At 36.6% G+C, this 23,072-nt stretch overlaps 1 protein-coding gene across 1 annotated transcript in view; it reads right to left on the bottom strand.

Annotated features, from left to right (window-relative positions):
- Positions 1 to 23,072, bottom strand: part of GYS2 (glycogen synthase 2) — a 58,659-nt gene that overhangs the window by 16,254 nt on the left and 19,333 nt on the right. The window contains exons 5-11 of the mRNA XM_030841312.2: positions 19,480 to 19,624; positions 6,748 to 6,865; positions 6,441 to 6,561; positions 3,240 to 3,346; positions 2,518 to 2,577; positions 1,186 to 1,264; positions 318 to 431 (exon numbers count right to left, since the gene is read on the bottom strand). Coding sequence (XP_030697172.1) covers positions 318 to 431; positions 1,186 to 1,264; positions 2,518 to 2,577; positions 3,240 to 3,346; positions 6,441 to 6,561; positions 6,748 to 6,865; positions 19,480 to 19,624 — 744 coding nt within the window. The remainder of the gene's footprint in view (positions 1 to 317; positions 432 to 1,185; positions 1,265 to 2,517; positions 2,578 to 3,239; positions 3,347 to 6,440; positions 6,562 to 6,747; positions 6,866 to 19,479; positions 19,625 to 23,072) is intronic.

Raw genomic sequence — 23,072 nt, 5'->3', positions numbered from 1 at the left:
TTAATCTCAGAGATTCATTAATTAAAGCAATTCTTAGACTATATGTGTTTCATTAAAAATGAGGCCATTTCCTGATGCTTACTGACAGTATTGTACAATGCAAATGAAAGCTAAATTACAACTCAAAGCCATAAATAGTCTTCATTTTTTAAGAATGATACCAAAATAGTCATTCATTAATTGCTCAAGACAGGAAACAAAATAATATTTACAATATTTCTGATAGACGTTACAACCAAAAAGGGATGCTTCTAATAAATTCTCAAAAATCTATTCTGTATGATTTTGAAGTGCTCCACGTAAACAATTAGCTGTACCTTGACTCTGTCTGTACGGCTGTTGAAAAGCCCGATCCTTCTAATGGTGCTGAGGATGGGATCGGTGGAGTCATCAATCATGTTGTGAGTCGTCACCGGGGGCAAAGATTGCCGCTGAAGGAACAGAGAGAAGAAAATGTCAGTTTGTGAGAAGAATTAACAAGTGTGACTAATTTCAACAATAAGTCATTGGCGACATGATATCCAACCTTTATGCCTTCTGGTCTGAGATGCCACTAAGGGGAGGATAACAGGGTAAAGAACTTCCTTCCCATACTGTGAACACATGGTACTTGTGTTTTTCACCTGCAGCCACTCTATGAAAAGCCTAGAATTCTTGAGCGCTCCTGGGACTTCATTGGAGTAAGTGTCCTGGAAGTTTGACTCCAGATGAGCTACTCTGCTGGTTCCCACTAGGGGACTGTCCTCTGATGCCTCGTTGTTATTGACAAGATTCCCGTGCAAGCCTAACACATTTATCTCTCCTTTTTAATAATAATTCCACTCGACTGAGAAACATTCACCTTTTCTCTATAGTGACTCCGAATTCTATGCTTTTTGAAAACTTTAGGAGGTATTTTTGGTGTCATTGCAATATACATCGTTTTTCAATTGGACATATTGGTTCCAAATGAATTTTTAAAATAGATACAAAGACAAGTTCCATGAGATTTTTTTAAAGGAGCACTGAAAATGCACTGAAGAAAGAGAACTTACAAAGGTGTCATTTAGGTAAATACCTAAGAATGACTTTTCTAGCTCTCAGGTTTAAAAATTTCCCAAATCAGCCCACTCCAATGCATTAAGATATTGATCTAAATGGACTTTAACAACTATGGGAAGTGATGGGCACTTTTTCCTTTATTACCTGAGTTGAAAAGATGGCTCTTTTCATAATTGTCAGATCGTCTCGATCCAAAATATTGTTCATGTCAGGAATTTCTCCTCTGTGGGGAAAACAGTTTTAATAATAAAAATGAAAACAGCTGGCACTAATTGAGTGCTTCCTATGTGTTAGACACCGTTTCAAGCAATTTAAAAAGAAATGTTAAGTAAACAAATGTTCCTGATGAAGCTCATAAATTCCTAAAGTTTGAGGAAGTTTGATAAAAGAACACCTTTGCTAGCATAAAAGAAAATTGAAATTAATTTTTAAAGCATTCATGTTGATGATCAGGAGGACATTCTCATTGTATTTTGCCCACCCTTAAGTACTGTGTTCTACAGTGGCCATAACTTGTCCACCTATAAGTTGGTATTTTTACCAGTAACAAGAAATGATGCACACCTGCCACCATGCATCAGGAGACAACACAGCTTTCTCTTCATATTGTAACAAAATCCATGTATTTTGTACACATTATTATTTTATAATACATTTTAATTTTATTTAGATTTTATTTTACTTATACATTTTATATATTTTATTTATTATTTATTTAAATACTATATATTACTTATTAAGTAAATGTGTTAGTTAACATTAATTAATATGTTAATTAATAAATATACGTTAATCTAATATATAAGTAAATATATATTTAATATACATGAAGTCAGTATATATTTTGACTTAAAATCTCATGAAGGACTTCCCTGGTGGCTCTGTGTTTAAGAATCCGCCTGCAAATGCAGGGGACACAGGTTCTAGCCCTGGTCTGGGAAGATCCCACATACCACGGAGCAACTAAGTTCGTGTGCCACAACTACTGAGCCTGTGCTCTAGAGCCCGCGAGCCACAACTACTGAGCCCACGCGCTTAGAGCCCGTGCTCCGCAACAAGAGAAGCCACCGCAATGAGAAACCCGTGCACCACAAAGAAGAGTAGTCCCCACTCGCTGCAACTAGAGAAAGCCCTGACTCAGCAATGAAGACCCAATGCAGCCAAACATAAATAAATAAATAATTTAAAAAACCCTCATGAAATCTCCCTCAGCTTCAGACTGACATATTAACCCTTAACCAGATTTCCATGGAACTAGAACCTATCTGTATATATAAATATGTTCTCATTTGTGCAAACTGTTTACAAATATTTGTCAGATGAAGGATGAAACAAAATCTGCTCACATGATGTAAAACATCTTCAAAGGCTATTAATTCTTTTATAGTTGGAACAAAATAAATACAATGTCTAAATGGTTAAGTGTGAATAGTGAAGCCCTAAACGTTTGAAGTGTTCAGTGTTCCAAGCACCTACCTTAATAATGCATCATACAGTTTCTTTCCAAACTTTTCCTTCACAGAATGTGCAGTGTCCCTGTATGAGCAGAAAGATTCACAACTTAAACAATGTCACCATTTTAAGTCTTTCTTTGCCGTGACAGTGCTGTTGTTCTGTCAGTGCAGACTTTGAAATTACAGGTCCCTTTTGTATCACCTCTTCTGTTCTCTTCCTATTGGCCAGTTTAGCCTGAGTTAAAACCTCCAGAGCTGAGGCAGCTGAACACCCTGACCAGTGCAGAGAATGTAACATTTGTTTGCTTGATGATAATCAGGAGAGGGTGGGGGGAAGGGAAGGGGAGTGGATGGAGATATCGATGTAATATCAGGAATACGCTGATAATTGTTGAATCTGGGCTGTGGGCAGGTAGGGGAGCATTATACTAATCTCATTACTTTGACATATGTTTTAGCATTTCCATAATAAAATTTTGTTTTAAATTCAACCCATCTTTAAAAATAGCTATAGAGGCCTTATCCTTCCATGGTAGCTCATTCCAATGTTTCTATATTAACACAGTTTTATAGGCATGACATAATCTAACATTTAGTAGCCCAATGAGAAGAGAACCAAGTAGTATGTGTGCTATAATAATCTTAATGAAAAATAACAGGTTAAGGAAATAGATCAGAAATCATGCACTTAAAAAAATCCCTTTAGGTCTATTGCTTGAGAACATGTACAAGATGTGAGGTTACCATAGCTGTTTTCGCACTGCCTGGCCTTTCAGGGTTTCCACGTTGAAATTATTTGTCTTGGCAGGCATAATGAAAAACACCACCACGGTGACGTCACTTTTATGCATCTAATGAAGGATTAGAAAACACAACAGATCAACTATCAAAGATAAAATAAACCATGTGACAGATGGACCTTAAACTGTGAAAAAGAGTGCTTTGAATATCTTGAGATAAAAAGAATACTTATTTATGATTGACAAAAAAATTACACCCACTGTCTTGAGGCTTTTTCAGAAATTTTAATTTAAATATGGCATTCAATCAAGATTTGTCAATTAACAATTTAAAAATCCACACAGAATATTTTCATGACATCGATCATCTAAAATATAGAGCAATTGTTATTGATATCACTGTGCTTTTCTGTGGTTAAAAAAATAACATAAATATGAGCTAATATTCTTTAAAATTTCAGGTTGGAAAGTTAATGAGGATTTCGTTTGGGTTTATTCTATTTCTTACAGCTAATTTACATGGATTTGCACAAATAGATTATTTACAATTTTCTGTTAAATGTCTTCATTCTCATGACGCTGCATTTTGGTTTTTTTAGCCCTAAAGTAAGGGAACGAGCATATGCCCAGAACTTTTGGTGTGGCGGGCACTGTGTTGGGTGCTTTAAATGCATAACTTAACCCTAGCCTGGTAATACCTGCACAATAGCTATCACTCTCCTCATTAATTTCAAAAGAGAGGCTGTGACAGGGTGAGAGAGAGTCATGGGCATATACACACTAACAAACGTAGTAAGGTAGATAGCTAGTGGGAAGCAGCCGCATGGCACAGGGATATTGGCTCGGTGCTTTGTGACAGCCTGGAGGGGTGGGATAGGGAGGGTGGGAGGGAGGGAGACGCAAGAGGGAGGACATATGGGAACATATGTTTATGTATGACTGATTCACTTTGTTATAAAACAGAAACTAACACACCATTGTAAAGCAATTATACCCCAATAAAGATGTTAAAAAAAAAAAAAAAAGAGAGAGGCACAAGAGTTTCAAAATGTTGTCTGAGCTCCTATCAGAGGTTATTGGCAAAACTGGGGTCAACCGGTGTTTTTTTGACTCTACAATCTGCTTACTTTTCCTATTCCAATAAATACCATTGACCTGGAATTTCTCAGGAGGAAATGACATGCCAAACAGCTGTGGGAATGAAAGCATAGACTTAAAACTGTGAACAGATGAATGCTTTTGTATTCTGAAATGACTCACTCCTGAATGTGGGACACTTCACCATCTAATCTGTGGTCTCTGTCCTCTAGGACCTGATATCCTATTTGAACATTTACAGGAATAGAATAGAATAGAATAGGAAACATCCCACAAGTAGCCAATGTGCCATTAAAGAATAAATGTACTATATGGAAAGAGAATGCCTTCTTTTAATTTCTCCAAAGACTGTAATTGTCTTTGATGTCTAGAAAAAGAGAAACTGGCTTTTTCTTGACATCTAAGAATAAAGTGAATAATTAATAAAGGTATGGATAAATTGATTAATAATGTCTCTAAGCACAGTACATATTTGATATAGCTGTGAGTCCATCTGTAAAGCTTGTTGAATAGATACGTATCAGGAAATACTGTGAAATAAGATTATTGCAGTTTATTCTTGAATAATCTTTCTGACCTTCAATCCTATTTTACAGGCTTGGGTTTTTATTAATGTGGTTTTAGTAAATCTTTTAGCATACTTGGTACAATGTCTGCTCTAAGGCAAGGCTAAATCTATGTCCAAGAAATAAAAACTGAACTGGAGAGCAGTACGGAGCTCAGGAAAGTTTATGTTGTCTCAGTATCTCAATAAGATCGGAATTCTACACTAGTCTCCCCTATTTTCCTGTTACTTATTCTATATTTTTATGTGATGGGATTTGAATATAAGCCAATAGCTTTCATCAGTAGCTATGACACGGTACTTCTATTTGCACAGATTTTATTGCTGGATTAGTTTGGAACCTATAAAGCCCCATCCTCCTGAGCAAAAAATGATTCCACCTTGTTGGGATGGGAATCTCCTTTCCCTCCTTCATGTTTCTTTGTGGTGGGACCTCTCCTAGTTTCATAGTTCAAGACTTTCAATCTCAAGGAAGAGGCATGGCAAGTGAGTTGGGATAGGAATAGATTTTGTAAGTGTCTTCCCCGTTCTACAGAGGAAAACTGCTTGGCTGTCAGCCGTGTTGCACATGTTCTTCTGAAGACATGCTCTGGTTGGGGAGGATGGCAATAGCCAGAGCTGCCTGTGATTGGATGTCTAATACTCAGAAGTTTAATACCAAGGTCCAATATTAGGAAGCCTATTGATGCCATACACCCAAGCCATATCTTCCATTATAGTTTTTATTGGTTTTAAAAAAGGTGAGGTTTTGTTCTCTTTGTTCTCTGTTTACTTGATTTCTCTTTCAATTGTTTACAAATTCTTTGGGGACAGGTGGGAAAAGGGATGCTATATGGTCATCTTAAAAATAGCACATATAGGGGCTTCCCCGGTGGCGCAGTGGTTGAGAGTCCGCCTGCCGATGCAGGGGACACGGGTTCGTGCCCCAGTCCGGGAGGATCCCACATGCCGCGGAGCGGCTGGGCCCGTGAGCCATGGCCGCTGAGCCTGCGCGTCCAGAGCCTGTGCTCCGCAGCGGGAGAGGCCACAACAGTGAGAGGCCCGCGTACCGCAAAAAAAAAAAGAAAGAAAAAAATAGCACATATATAACCTATAATGGAAGAGAATGTAAAAAAAAGAATATATATATTTATATATGTGTATAACTGAATCACTTTGCTGTATAACTGAAACATGGTAATCAACTATATTTCAATAAAAATGGAAAAAGTTAAAATTAACATAAAAATATTCTTTTAGAAGCATTTCTAATAAGATTTTGCTCCTATGATTCTTGAAAACAAAATAGCACATATGTGATAAGTTTGTGGCTCTCTTTAAAATATACCTGATATCATAGACAAATACACAAGCGAACGGTGTGGCAATCCTAATACGTTAATTGAAAGACCAAAGTCACTTTTAGAGTAAGGCTGTCATTTTAAGTCTTCAAAATCATATATTCTTTTGAAATCTATTTAAGAAGCCAGAAAGTTCTTTACTTCCCACAGAATAAAGTTCTCCTATAAAAATATACTGTATGGCGTTCTAGATCATTCTTACCCTCAGCAGGAAATTTAGCCTGGATAAGGATTCTAGGAAGATGTCAGCTCCTTTGTTTGAAAACTCATACCTCCCAGCAATGAAGAGGAACAACGTTTTTTCGAGATCAAAGTCCAGATGACTAAAACAAAACAAAACAGATTCCAATGAAATAAAGCAACAGCAACAAAATGTACACATGAGTTCTGGTAAAGTACAAAGGGGACTAGGAAAGATAAACATTTACTTTAGTAACCCTGTTTTCTCTATACCCCAGATCCCTAACATCACACGCTAATTTTATTTCAGTGAAGAAAAAAAAGCATACCCATAGAAATGACCTCGAACAAAATCTTGGATCCTGGCCTTGTACGTGGCATGGAGATTTTGAAACTCATGTACTGCTGAAAATTTCTTAACATTCAATCCATTTGGAGTAATTACATCTGGAAAAGCAAAGTAAAATCATCATGAAAAAACTCTTTTGAGAGAGGGTAGCATTGTAAAAAACAAAAAAAAACAGTAGTTTTAAATCTATCAAGTTAGGTGTCTATTAACATTTCTAGTCTCTGACTATCAAAGAATTGAAAATTCATAAAAGTTTATAATAAATTGCTGACATAGAAAATCAGGACTATCTGACTGAAATAACATTGAGTGATGGGTATTATGAAATACACGAATAGCAAAAATAGTCATTGTTAGAGTTTTCATTTATTGATCACTTGCTGTGTACCAGGCACCGCTCTAAACACCTTGCAAGTAACTCATCTAATCCCTGCAACAACCAATAAAGCCAGGGTGCCTATCTGCATTTTCAGAGGCAGAAACTGAGGCACAGAGCTGTCAATAGAATCTGTTCCAGAGCACACGTGTCAGGAGGACCAGTAGCGTCCATGCGGTCTGCTTCCACCTGTTGTAGCTTTAACTGTGCTGTGCACTAAACTACCTCTTGTCATTTTATTTTGGTCAAATGTGTGGGAAGTGTTCTGTCCATATGGAACATTGGAAAAGTAGCCCTTTAGATCTAATACATAACTGAGTCTTTCTACCTAGAAGATTTTGTTGCTTGGGCAGGGAGACATTTTTGGTTTTCCAGAATATTGGTCTGTGGTAAGAAAGAGAGACACTGCTCAGAGTATATGGTGGAAATCACCTACTGAGTTGAATTCATGGGTTATTGTATTTAGTAGCAGTAAAAACAAAAGGAATAAAAAAATTAGCACATGGCAATGAAGATTTGGGCAGTGGAGATTTGAGCTAGAAGTATAAGTATGCTATCATTCTGAAGGATATTTTACAGTTAACAGGCTATTCCCTTGAAATGCTTCCACAAAATCAACCCAGGCTTCTTGGTCATTTGTTGTGAAAAAAAAATTTAAAAAGAACTGCTGTTCTTATGATTGTTTACTAAGTAATTGGACATTTGCTACTGATCAGGATAGTGGACAAACCCCTCTTACAATGTATCTCTTTCTATAACATTTATCTCAGGCTTACTTTGAGCCAGACTTTTTTGTAGACCCTATTAATTTAATTTTCATTAAACCATATGAAGTAAGTTCTTTTCACTGTCCCCATTTTGCAGATGAAGAAACTATGGAGAGGTTATCTGCTAAGGTCAAGTAAGTACAGAGTAACAGAAGTAGGATATAAAGCCAAGGCAGCCTAGCTCCGGTGTCTACATCCTTATTCTCTATGTCAGGCAGCTGTACTGTCCACAAAGATGGAGAAGGCAAGACTGTATATGAATACCACATTATTATGACTTTAATTCCTCTGGAATTTTCTCATTGCTTCACAAACAATTAAAAGGTGTGTCTTGACAAATATTTTGTGATATCACTTATATGTGGAATGTAAAATATGACATAAATGAACTCATCCACGAAACAGAAACAGACTCACAGACATAGAGAACAGAATTGTGGTTGCCAAGGGAGTGGAGGGTGGGGGAAGGATGGATTGGGAGTTTGGGATTAGCAGACGCAAACTATTATATATAGAATGGATAAACAACAAGGTCCTACTGTGAAGCACAGGAACTATATTCAATATCCTATAATACACCACAATGGAAAAGACTGTGAAAAAGAAGATATATATATATATATATATATATATATATATATATATATATATATATGAATAACTTCGCCATACAGCAGAAACTAACAACAATACTTCAAGAAAATAAGTTTAAAAAAAAGGATGTGTCTTGAAATTAATTGTCTCAGTTTATTAGCCTAAAGAATTAGGTCAATGAGGTCTTTTAACATCCGTATTTCTAGTGAAGAATAACCTCCCACATAGAGGCCTACATGCAGTGGTATCCAGCACTCCAGGAAAAAGAGAGAGAGAGAGAGAGAAAGATGTTTTATTAGTAGTATTTGCCCATCTCCATGGCGTAAATACTCCCACCATGACTGATTTCAAGCTACTAATGTGAATACAGAATCGGAAAGAGATACAAAGTAACACCATTACATACTATTTCCACTGTACAAATGCAATAGACATAAACGAGAGTATTGATCACGGTAAAATGTACTAAAATAACTAGGAATTGATATTTTTTGAGTACTAATTTTGCTTTTAGTATAATATTTAATTGTAAGTTTACATAATTTAATTTTTTTCTTTTATTTATTTTTTTATACATCAGGTTCTTGCTAGTCATCCATTTTATCTACATCAGTGGATACATTCAATCCCAATCTCCCAATTCATCCCACCACCACCACCAGCCCCCCTGCCACTTTCCCCCCTTGGTGTCCATACATTTGTTCTCTAAATCTGTGCCTCTATTTCTGCCCTGCAAACCAGTTCATCTGTACCGTGTTTCTAGGTTCCACATATATGCGTTAATATACGATATTTGTTTTTCTCTTTCTCACTTACTTCACTCTGCATGACACTCTTTGGATCCATCCACGTATCTACAAATGACCTAATTTCGTTCCTTTTTATGGCTGAGTAATATTCCATTATATATATGTACCACATCTCCTTTATCCATTCATCTGTCAATGGGCATTTAGGTTGCTTCCATGACCTGGCTATTGTAAATAGTGCTGCAATGAACATTGGGGTGCATGTGTCTTTTTGAATTATGGTTTTCTCTGGGTATATGCCCAGTAGTGGGATTGCTGGGTCATATGGTAATTCTATTTTTCGTTTTCTTAAGGAACCTCCATACTGTTCTCCATAGTGGTTGTATCAATTTACATTCCTACCAACAGTGCAAGAGGGTTCCCTTTTCTCCACACCCTCTCCAGCATTTGTTGTTTGTAGATTTTCTGATGATGCCCATTTGGACTGGTATGAGGTGATACCTCATTGTAGTTTTGATTTGCATTTCTCTAATGATTAGTGACGTTGAGCAGCTTTTCATGTGCTTCTTGGCCATCTGTATGTCTTCTTTGGAGAAAAGTCTATTTACATCTTCTGCCCATTTTTGGATTAGGTTGTTTGTTTTTTTAATATTGAGCTGCATGAGCTGTTTATATATTCTGGAGATTAATCTTTGGTCTGTTGATTTGTTTGCAAATATTTTCTCCCATTCTGAAGATTGTCTTTTCATCTTGTTTGTAGTTTCCTTTGCTTTGCAAAAGCTTTTGAGTTTCATTAGGTCTTATTTGTTTATTTTTGTTTTTATTTCCATTACTCTAGGAGGTGGATCAAAAAAGATCTTGCTGTGATTTATGTCAAAGAATGATCTTCCTATGTTTTCCTCTAAGAGTTTTATAGTGTCCAGTCTTACATTTAGGTCTCTAATCCATTTTGAGTTTATTTTTGTGTTTGGTGTTAGGGAGTGTTCCAATTTCATTCTTTTACATGTAGCTATCCAGTTTTCCCAGCACCACTTATTGAAGAGACTGTCTTTTCTCCATTGTATATCCTTGCAACCTTTGTCATAGATTAGTTGACCATAGGTGCGTGGGTTATCTCTGGGCCTTCTATCTTGTTCCATTGATCTATATTTCTGTTTTTGTGCCAGTACCATATTGTCTTGATTACCGTAGCTTTGTAATATAGTCTTAAGCCAGGGAGTCTGATTCCTCCAGCTCCGTTTTTTTCCTTCAAGACTGCTTTGGCTATTCAGGGTCTTTTGTGTCTACATACAAATTTTAAGATTTTTTGTTCTACTTCTGTAAAAAAATGCCTTTGCTAATTTGATAGGATTGCATTGAATCTGTAGATTGCTTTGGGTAGTAGAGTCATTTTCACAATGTTGATTCTTCCAATCCAAGAACATGGTATGTCTCTCCATCTGTTTGTATCATCTTTAATTTCTTTCATCAGTGTCTTATAGTTTTCTGCATAAAGGTCTTTTGTCTCCCTAGGTAGGTTTATTCCTAGGTATTTTATTCTTTTTGTTGCAATGGTAAATGGTAGTGTTTCCTTAATTTCTCTTTCAGATTTTTCATCATTAGTGTATAGGAATGCAAGAGATTTCTGTGCATTAATTTTGTATCCTGCATCTTTACCAAATTCATTGATTAGCTCTAGTAGTTTTCTGGTAGCATCTTTAGGATTCTCTATGTATAGTATCATGACATCTGCAAAGAGCAACAGTTTTACTTCTTCTTTTCCAATTTGTATTCCTTTTATTTCTTTTTCTTCTCTGATTGCCGTGGCTAGGACTTCCAAAACTAGGTTGAATAATTGTAGAGAGAATGGACATCCTTGTCTTGTTCCTGATCTTAGAGGAAATGCTTTCAGTTTTTCACCATTGAGAATGATGTTTGCTGTGGGTTTGTCATATATGACCTTTATTATGTTGAGGTAGGTTCCCTCTATGCCCACTTTCTGGAGAGTTTTTATCATAAATGGGTGTTGAATTTTGTCAAAAGTTTTTTCTGCATCTACTGAGATGGTCATATGGTTTTTATTCTTCAATTTGTTAATATGGTTTATCACATTGATTGATTAGCGTATATTGAAGAATCCTTCCATCCCTGGGATAAATCCCACTTGATCATGGTGTATGAATCTTTTAATGTTTTGTTGGATTCTGTTTGCTAGTATTTTGTTGAGGATGTTTGCATCTATATTCATGAGTGATGTTGGTCTGCAATTTTCTTTTTTTGTAGTATCTTTGTCTGGTTTTGGTATCAGGGTGATGGTGAACTCATAGAATGGGTTTGGGAGTGGTCCTTCCTCTGCAATTTTTTGCAGGAGTTTGAGAAGTGTGGGTGTTAGCTCTTCTCTAAATGTTTGACAGAATCCACTTGTGAAGCCATCTGGTCTTGGACTTTTGTTTGTTGGAAGATTTTTAATCACAGTTCCAATTTCATTACTTGTGATTGGTTCTGTTCATATTTTATATTTCTTCCTGGTTCAGTCTTGGAAGGTTATACCTTTCTAAGAATTTGTCCATTTCTTCCAGGTTGTCCAATTTATTGGCATAGAGTTTCTTGTAGTAGTCTCTTAGGATGCTGTGTATTTCTGAGGTGTCTGTTGTAACTTCTCCTTTTTCATTTCTAATGTTATTGATTTGAGTCCTCTCCCTCTTTTTCTTGATGAATCTGGCTAATGATTTATCAATTTTGTTTATCTTCTCAAAGAACCAGCTTTTTGTTTTATTGATCTTTGCTCTTGTTTTTTTGTTTCTATTTCATTTATTCTGCTCTGATCTTTATGATTTCTTTCCTTCTGATAACTTTGGGTTTTGTTTTTTCTTCTTTCTCTAGTTCCTTTAGGTGTAAGGTTAGATTGTTTATTTGAGATTTTTCTTGTTTCTTGAGGTAGGCTTCTATACCTATAAACTTCCCTCTTAGAACTGCTTTTGCTACATCCCGTAGGTTTTGGATGATTGTGTTTTCATTGTCATTTGTCTCTAGGTATGTTTTGATTTCCTCTTTGATTTCTTCAGTGATTTCTTGGTTATTTAGTAAGGTACTGTTTAGCCTCCATGTGTTTCTGTTTTTTACGTTTTTTTCCCTGTAATTGACTTCTAATCTCATAACATTGTGGTCAGAAAAGACGCTTGATATGATTTCAGTTTTTCTTAAATTTACTGAGGCTTGATTTGTGACCCAAGATGTGATCTATCCTGGAGAATGTTCTGTTCACACTTGAGAAGAAAGTGTAATCTGCTGTTTTTGGATGGAATGTCCTATAAATATCAATTAAATCTATCTGGTCTATTGTTTCATTTAAAGCTTGTGTTTCCTTATTAATTTTCTGTTTGGATGATTTGTCCATTGGTGAAAGTGAGGTGTTAAAGCCCCCCACTATTATTGTGTTACTGTCGATTTCCTCTTTTATAGCTGTTAGCAGCTGCCTTATGTATTGAGGTGCTCCTATGTTGGGTGCATATATATTTATAATTGTTATATCTTCTTCTTGGATTGATCCCTTGATCATTATGTAGTGTCCTTCCTTGTCTCTTGTAACATTCTTTATTTTAAAGTCTATTTTATCTGATATGGGAATTGCTACTCCAGCTTTCTTTTGATTTCCATTTGCATGGACTATCTTTTTCCATCCCCTCACTTTCAGTCTAGGTCTGAACTGGTCTCTTGTAGACAGCATATATATGGGTCTTGTTTTTGTATCCATTCAGCCAGTCTACGTCTTTTGGTTGGAGCATTTAATCCATTCATGTTTAAGGTAATTATCGATATGTATGTTCCTATGACCATTTTCTTAATTGTTTTGTGTTTGTTTTTGTAGGTCCTTTTCTTCTCTTGTGTTTCCCACTTAGAGAAGTTCCTTTAGCATTTGTTGTAGAGCTGGTTTGGTGGTGCTGAATTCTCTTAGCTTTTGCTTGTCTGTAAAGCTTTTGATTTCTCCATCGAATCTGAATGAAATCCTTGCTGGGTAGGGTAATCTTGGTTGTAAGTTCTTCCCTTCCATCACTTTAAGTATATCTTCTCACCCAAATTCTGAATTTATTGTTTTTTTTAAAAAAAATACAAAACAAAACAGAATAAATTCAGAATTTGGGTGGACAAAAAGTCTCTTACCACATGGATGCCTTTGAAATAAGGAAAATGAAAAGAAATTTGATATTCTTAATTACATATAATTAATCCAGCTCCCTGGATCCTCTCTTTTTTCTCTAGGTAGTAAAGCAACTGAGTAAAAATAGGATTTTGTAAATGAAAAACATTGTAGAAACTGAAGAACAACTGTATTGTGGAAACCAGAACTACTCTAGTCTAAAATCTCTTGCTTGGACTCACAGATGTAGAGAACAAATTAGTGTTTACCAGTGGGGAGGTGGGAGGGCAATATAGGGGTGGATGATTGGGAGGTACAAACTCTTGGGTGTAAGAGAGGCTCAAGGATTTTTTATACAATATGAGGAATATAGCTAATATTTTGTAATAACTGTAAGTGGAAAGTAACCTTTAAAATTATATAAATTTTTTAAAAGTATTAAAAGAATAAAAATAAATAAAATACCTTGCTTGGTTTTTGGAGCAGGCAAAATATTAGATTGCAAGCAACTTATCTTGGCTATGCACAGAGCTCACAGAATTGTTGTAACAGTCCAAGAAAGTAACTTCTTATTTCATTCCTTTTTTGCCCTCTTGGGTATATAGGCATCTCCTGTATAGATGAAGCCTTGAGTCTTATCTGTTGTTCCCTTAAATTTTACCTAATCAAAGAGGACTTCTCAGCTTTCCTGGTGGCGCAGTGGTTGAGAATCTGCCTGCCGATGCAGGGGACATGGGTTCGTGCCCCGGTCTGGGAAAATCCCACATGCCGCGGAGCGGCTGGGCCCGTGAGCCATGGCCGCTGAGCCTGTGCGTCCGGAGCCTGTGCTCCACAACGGAGGAGGCCACAACAGTGAGAGGCCCGCATACCGCAAAAAATAAAAATAAATAAATAAAAGAGGACTTCTCTGAAACGCTACATAAAGAAAAAAATCAAAAACAAAACATGCCCACCACCTCCACCTCCACTCCCTATTCCCTTACCTGATTTACTTTTCTCCACGGCATTTATTAACCCAAACATATCGTGCATTTATTTGATAATCTGGTCCATTGCCTGTCTCCTCCCTTCAGAATGTAAGCTCTATGAAGTTAGTAGGTACGTGCGTTTATCCACTTACCCTTTCCTATTGCTTGAAGCAGTGTTTAATAATTAATTGTTGGATGAATGAATAATTTCCATATTACTTTATTGAAATGTTGCTCCATACTTAGAATTTTGGGAAATAGAATCGCCATCAGTTTGAAAGTCTAATTGTTCAGGAATTCTGAACCAAGGGTGAGTTATGATTCCTTGGGCATCTAAAATAGTACTATGGAAACAACAAGGTCCTACTGCACGGCACAGGGAACTATAGTCAATATTCTGTGATAAAACATAATGGAAAAGAATATGAAAAAGAAAGTATATATATATAACTGAATCACTTGGATATACAGCAGAAATTAACACAACATTGTAAATCAACTATACTTCAATAAACTAAATTAAAAAAAATAACAGGTCTGGCTGGACAGCATCCAGATGGCAGCACTTACAAGCTGTTTGGCTTTGGAATAGTCACTTGACCTCTCTGTGCCTTGGGTTCCTCATCCATAGCAAGGAGGGTTAATAATAGTTCTTATCTCATTAGTCTACTGTGATGATGAAATGAGATTATTCATGTGAACAAAATACTAGAATGGGGCCTGACACATGACAAGCATTCAATAAATATTATTTATCATGGAAAAATAAAAATAAAAAATAAAATAGTATTATTGGCTACCAGTCGTTGACAGCACAAAAACAAAACAAAACGAGAAAAAACAACAACAACAAAACCCCTAAAGAGCTTGCCACCAAAAAGGAATTGAATGCTGCCTCGGTGTCTTACTTAGAGTGCATATGTTGTCATCACAGTACCGTATCCTGTTTTATCATCAGGTTTTAGTACTGGCACAGCATGTACACCTCACTACAGATGTGTAGCTAGTTTAAGGAGTATTTGCTCATACTTTTATTCCAATTTTTTTCCTTAGGAAGGGCTCAGGTCTTAGTTCTAAGCTGGAAGTATATTGCAGCAATGATTAAATCCAAAAGAGCTGACACTGATGCTTCTTCGTACTTTTTTAATTTCTGAGAGATCACCATGGGAAGTCTGTTTCTTGTTGCAAGTTTATTCTACTTGTTTGAGGGTTACTGGGACTCCTTTCCAAGGGGATTTTGGATCATTCTTTGCTTTGATAAGTGGAAGTGACTTTGAGAGAAGCAATTCAGAATATAGCTTTCAGTGATATCACGTATGCGATGACTCACTATAATCATGAAGAAGGAATATGATTCTAACAACCTTGGCCAAGGGCCATCTGAAAAAGTGCTTATTATATCATAACTGAACACTCCATACCCGCCTTGTCCATATGGTATTATACAGATGCACTGTCAAAATATTCTACAGGATTTTGAGCCATTTTACTGAATGTTCTGAATGCAGTAGACACTCCTGGGATTCATTTTCTTGTGAATAATTCACATCATCACACATCACATAAGGGGACTGCTAGAAATTCCCTAAACTCCATATAATAGATTTTGAGAGTCATACCAGTTCAAGATGAATATTCTTGCAAAACACCCTCTCTGCAGCCTGGCATCTATACACTGGGTTGGGGTATAAAGCTGTGCTTAGTGTGTTTGAAAAAAGTCTGCAGGAGCTTTGGACCCCAATGACCTTTCTGGCAAAATGGCATGAAATCACTCACTGGCTAGAGTATTTTTTTGGTTGACATTACAATGTCAAATTTAGTTCATTTATATGACACCTCTTTAAGATGACATCACAAACCCTACATATTCTAAGAAATATCCAAATTGTGAAGTTCGGGCAGATGGTAGAGTTCTACAACAAAATCAAAAAATTCTTACAGGGACATTGATTCTCTTTGTAAAATTTACATCTCTGAACAAAATCAGATGGTTTTGAATAGAACTGTGCCTTCGAGTTTTTCACAAATCCAAACCACCAAACATTAGGTGAAAGGAGGACAATGAGTGATTTTATAGTAAATGTGGGAATACATGACCTGCCGGATGTATTGGCATTCTTCAACTGGAGATAATTCGTTTGGGAGTTTTTTGCTTCAACACAGAATAAAAACTTTTCAATATATAATCCATTAGGGCAATCTTTTTTTCTTTTTTTTTTTTTTTTTTGCGGTACGCAGGCCTCTCACTGTTGTGGCCTCTCCCGCTGCGGAACACAGGCTCCGGATGCGCAGGCTCAGCGGCTATGGCTCACGGGTCCAGCTGCTCTGCGGCCCATGGGATCTTCCCAGGCCGGGGCACCAACCCGTGTCCCCTGCATCGGCAGGCGGACTCTCAACCACTGAGCCACCAGGGAAGCCCGAGGGCAATCATTTTGATGTACATTATTCTCAAGTTTCAAAGCAGATATATTCAATTGCATATTTGTAATTAGTAAATTTATAATGTTGCCCTCTCTCCAATATTTTTAAAAAATCATCTTTTCAACATCAGATGTTACTTTTAATGGAATTTATGGTCAAAGTATAATAATGGGGCTTCCCTGGTGGCGCAGTGGTTGAGAGTCCGCCTGCCGATGCAGGGGACACAGGTTCGTGCCCCAGTCCAGGAAGATCCCACATGCCGCGGAGCGGCTGGGCCCATGAGCCATGTGCGTCCGGAGCCTGTGCTCTGCAACAGGAGAGGCCACAACAGTGAGAGGCCCGAGTACCGCAAAAAAAAAAAAAAGTATAATAATGCAGTAATAAATAAGGCTTTGCCAATTAGCATATGATAATATTATTAAAAATATCTGGCCCTATATAAGCTTTTGATCCAGCCAACATTTCCCTCTTGCTCTGGAGCTACACCCACACCTTTTAGCTGTGGTTATACTTTTAACTGGGGAAGACTTCAAGGAAAAAGAAAAAATACAAAGTAATGATGTGCTATATGATGCTTTTTCTCAGAATGCTCTTGGGAAAAGTTTTGTGCTTAATAATCCATTGGAAGTCTGTGGACCTTCTTGAACCACAAAGCATCAGGGATCTCACAATTTCTATCAGAGTCACCACGTGATCATTTTACTAGTCAGAAATGGAGTAGCTTATGGGGTTTATAGTTCTAGTAGAACCTCCAAGTGAAGTTAGCAGAAGAAGAGATGAGAGCTTGGGAAAAGTCTGATCCATACAAAATAATAATCGTTGTCATTTTCTGAACCTTTACAATGAACCAGGCACTGATCTGCATTCTTCCCGTGTAGTAACTTATTTAATCATTGCAACAATTCTAGATAAGAGATAGTATTGTCATCTCCATTATGCAATTAGGGCAAAGAGAGCTTAAGCAACTTTCACAGTGTCGTACAGCTAGTGACATATATTCAACACAAAGTCATTTTTGATACTGAATTCAGGCAGTTCGGCAACAAGTCCACAGTTTTCACCCCTATCCTACAGCAATCTCCTTAAGAAAACAGGAAGTTAAGAAAATAGTATGTAGAGAAAGCAGGATCCAGAATCTGAGCACGGAGAATGTCTGCTTTTAAAAGATGGAAGATAGAAGAGGAACTATGAGAGACACTAGAAAAGAATCATATTTGAGAAAACTTAGAATATGTAATGTCATGAAAAGTAAGGGATGATAGAGGTATCTGCCACCTTTAACTTCTAAAGAATGTCAAGGAACATAAAGAAAATTACAGAATTCTGAACTTGGTGACTTTTGAAAAAGCAATTTTAGACCAAGTGTTGGAGGTTGGAAATTAGAGTTGAAGGGGCTGTGAGTAAGTGGAAGAACTATGGATTATTTTTCTAAAATATTTAACAAAAGGAGGGAGGGTGGGATTGTATAGACATCTGACAGAGTAGTGGCTTCAAGAGAAACTTTTATTTTAGAATAGGAAAAAATAAAGCATTTTCGTAAGCACAGAAAAGGATACTGAAGATAGGGGAAAAAAGGAATCCAAGAAACAAGTGAGCATATTGATGTAGCAAACTCCTGTAAGAGACATGAGAGTGAGAACCCAAGTGAATCCAAGAGAACCCTTGGAAAGAAAAAAGAATAGCATAGGGTCTTGAGGCTGTCACTACTCAAATTACTTGGATTCTTCTTTTTTAATTATCTAGCGCTTTGAAATGCTTTCTCTGATATTCAACTGGTATCTGAAAGAAAGACAACTAGAGACAAGACCACAGCAATCAAGCAAGGAGGATGTATTAATTAGGACTGTTTGGTTGCAAGTAACAGAAACCTATTAACACTAAGTATAATAAGGAGGGATTTATTAATAAGATGCTGGAGTGTCTCATAGCAAAGACTTAGCTGGGCCTCAGGAATTAGTTTAAACCATGGTTTAAATCACTGTGGAAAGTATAGAGTTCTCTCTCTCTCAAACTGTTTCTGCTTCTTATTGTACTTCACTGTAGTTTAACTTTCTTTGCATCTCATGCAACATAATGGGAAAATGGGCACTGCTAACAGCTTCCAAGGTGACATTTCTGTTATACAAGAGTGCATTCAAACAGACTCATTTGTTTAGACTCCTTCTTATGAGAGCATTCTGATTGGTCCAGCTTATGTCAGATGTCTACCTCTGGACCAATCAGCTGTGGTCAGATGACAGTGTCATGTTTTAGGAACATGCCTCTTGGCATTGCAACCTCTGGATGGGTCTGGGGATAGTTCCCAGAAAAACTTACAAGAAAATCTTGGGAGAAGTAAAACAACAGGTTTCTACTAAACAGGACCAATAAGGCGATGTTCTAGGATGTAGGACTAGGGTAGTATCACTCACATTTCTGATATTTTCTGGACTTTCATTTTCTTAAAATAGAAAAATCAACTCAGCTTGCTTACGCACAGGAAGTCATTATGACAACCCAGTTCAGAACTAGGTCATTTTAAGCATAGACTATACGACAAGCACAGATTGTACACTAGTATGTTCCAGATATAGCTTAGTGTTCAACAAAGCTACTGAAAATATGTGTAAAGATTTGAGTGGTAATAGTGAATGCAATTTTTCCTCTTATTATTATTTTACGCATTTTTGTTTCAAACAAAATTCTCATAGGTCGGTGACAAACTCAGGGATAATAATTACCAGGCTTTCTCTTCAGCATGTGTTCTGCCTCTATTGCTGTTATTTCAGAAACAGTGGTGAATACATGAGCACAATGGACTGAGGCACGCTCCATGCAATACCGGTGATAAATCTGCCTTTCCCCAGCCTCTTTGTCTATGTTAAACTGTGAACACAAAACAAAACACACGCACATACACATTTGCTTACACCGATTCTTCTACACAAGCAAAACAAAATCACATATTTCTCATATTGTTTTTCTTCAAGGCTGTGTGAAATTTTATGACCACAAAAGAAATAATGATAAATTTCTGTTAAACCCATTACTAAAGCACATAGCTACTTAATGCTTACAAAAAGTGCTGTTTAGTTCATCTGTGCTTCTAAACTGTCATTTAACCCCCTATGTAAATGATATTTCCCCTTTGCTATAATCATAGAGAATTCTTGATTTTTTTGGCATTTTAATTAACCTTTTACTTATTTTATAAATGTTGAGCTAATTCCTTTCCCCAAGGTCTTTATCATATTTTTTCCATAAGCAATGAAACAAAGCTGACATTAAACTTGATACTGAAAGTAAGGATAAGTATTATCCTTCCTATTCACTAAAGGAAAGAAACCTGACAAAGAGAAAAGACAAATGCTTTTCCATGCTATATAACTCCCAACACTGTGAAACTTCAAGGAGTGTACAGTTACTTTAATTAGATGGTGTGTTAGATTGTGTAATCATCCATTATTCTGGGCATCTTAACTTTAAAAAAAAAAAGCCAAACTCCCAACAGTTACTTAACACAGTTAGCAACCGTTGCGGGCTTTTGCCATTTTGCTTAGTTACTGAATGTTATGTCTCTATAGCTGCATATGAAACTAGCAGTGTCTAAGACAAAAAAGTATATAAAGTTTCTGGCATTGTATTAGTGGGGTGCTTTTTGTAATAAAGATTATTAGAAGCTGAAGTCTATGTATCAGACCCTTCTAAGAGCGATATCGTATTTAATCCTCATAAACCAGAGACACATTTTTTGTCTTCATCTTACGTAGGGGGAAATTGAAACTTTTAGGGGTTAAGAAACTGGCCCAAGGTCACATTCCTATTAAGTATCTTAGCAGAGCCCTAAATTGATCCCAAATCAGTTTGACTCCACACCTGGGCTCCTGCCTGCTTTTGTATCAAGTAGATTCCAGCTCAATCAACATGGCAATCCCAGTAACGACTGCACCATGTAGAGGAACGTACTAAAAGAGTCTCATTACATGATTCTAGAGATTGCAACAGGGACATACCTAGAGCATTCTTTCTTGACTGTAATATTTGCAACCATCTCTCTGAAAATGTCTGAATCAAGGCTCTATATGGCATGCTTAGATCAGCTCTGTATGGCTGGTCTCATTCATTCAACCAAATCTCTCATTCAGCCTACATTTGTTTAGTAATTTACATACTTTTGTTGCTTTCAAAGAGCTTATGAATGAGAAAGCAGGTAAAAGTTGGGCAGAAATGAGTAAGTGTCTGAGTAAGGTGCAGGATCAGAGAGGGTCTGATTCATCCTGGCTGAGGAGAGAGAAAAGTATGTCATATTTATGCAATTGTTCATATTGTCAATATCACCTCTAGAATGTACGATTTTCAAGGGCAAGGAACATGCCTTATTAATCTTTGTATTTCTAAGTTGATTAGATAAATAAAATGACATTTGGACTGAGGCATGAAAGTTTAATTTGGGGAAAGGTTATTTTGGACTGAGAAATTTAGTTGCCCCAAAGAACAAATATATAAAGTCAAACTGTATGTGCAGAAAATAGCAAGACATCTGATGTGACTATAGCATTGGGTGTAGAATGTAGGACACGTAATAGAGAAACATCCTGGTAATAGGACCAGATCCCAGAAGTCCCTGAAGACAAGGCTAGAAATTCAGCCTTTGTCCTGAATACAATGGCAAGCACTGAAAGGGCTCAGCTAGAGGTATGGTAAAGACATAGTCTGTGTTTGAGAAAAATAACTCTGGAATGAAATGTTTCCTATTTCATTAAGTTTGGGGGAAATTAAATGAGTTAACACATATCAAATGTTTAGAAAAGTGTCTGGCATATGGAAAGGGCTTGATAATTTCAGCTATTGTTATTATTTAGTAGTAGTGTTGTTGTTATTGTAGAGAATAGTAAGATTTCACATAGGGGTAGCACTTAACATTTGAATACTATTTAGAGGTGAGAAGATAGGATTCCTAAATGAGGAAACCAAGTATGCAAAAATACAGGGAGAGGATAGCAGAGGCCTTGCGATTCCCTATAATTGAACTTGACCAGCTCAACACTTGGTCAGAGGAAAGAGTTAAAATCCACCAAACAATTGTCTATGGCTTTCTTCACCATTTTCTAATCCCAAACAGCCCTGTCCTCACTTTCCCATCTAGGAAATCCCATTGCTATCAAGAAAAGAGAGGCCTAAACATAAGAAAACTAATGCCCATCCCCTTTTTATTTAAAGCATTAGGTATCTAGTCATTATCATTGAGGAGACGATTGACCAATGGCAGGACCGATAAGAATGAATTTTGAAACATCTTCATGGAGAGTCTCAGAAAATTCATCGGCTGGCTGAAAATAGTTGCAATGCTATTTTAACTAATACATTTAAGCCAAAACATAAACAAACATCAAGGTCCTTATGAATCGGCTATTAACCAGAAATGTTTTCAGTTAATGTCTTTGAGTAGAATAGTTCTAATCTTTCTGCTTTTATCAAAGTTAAATGCTTTTATCCTTGTTCTCATTTTCCCCCGATGTCTACTTGCCTGAGTCAGAGCTCACTGAAACTGACTGGATCCTGTACCAAAGACTAATTTATGACTCATTTCTTATGTTGAACTTTTAAAAACTTTTCATATATATAATTTGGTGTTTTGCTGTTTCACTGAATTTCTAAACCTACTGTGAGCATTGGAAGGTCTGCTGTAGAAATTGATATGGGGGCCTTTCCTGTGAATAATGATTATGAGTTTTTAACTTAAAACCTAGTTCTTAATTACTTGTTATTGATTTACTAGTCACTCTGCTGAGCAGGACTTTTTACTAGAGAGATGGGCTAGGGTCTGGCTAAGCTTCCATATTTCAACAAGTGAGGGGGTTAAGCTAGGGAGATATATACTCATATTTGAAAACAGTGTGATATAAACACTGACCTTTTACTGAACAGATACAGTTATAATATATAACTATATATTATAATAGTTTTGTTCCTTAAAAACGATTAATAAAATCTGATGAATATTATTAGTTGTTTTCAGTAATTGTTTATCCAATGTTCTTAAGTATTCTCCTGTGAAATATTTGATATGCCTCTGTAATATTTTCTCTTTCACAAAAATCAAAGTCCGCTCTTCTCCAGGAAATATGGTGGTTGAGTTTATCACAGATCGCTGGTTTGCCCTCATTAGTCTACCATTAGGAAATCTCCCTGATCTCCTGACTTTTTGAATTCCTTGGTGACTTTATTTTAAATATACATCTAATGTTTACAAATTGACCTTCAGGTTTAGCTGACCTTTTTATAGGCAAGCTCTCCTTAGGACGATTCATTGCTTTGCAAATGTTAAAGTTTG

Source organism: Globicephala melas, chromosome 10, assembly GCF_963455315.2.
Source record: "Globicephala melas chromosome 10, mGloMel1.2, whole genome shotgun sequence".
Taxonomy (NCBI): domain Eukaryota; kingdom Metazoa; phylum Chordata; class Mammalia; order Artiodactyla; family Delphinidae; genus Globicephala; species Globicephala melas.
This window is presented reverse-complemented; position numbering and strand designations above follow the sequence as displayed.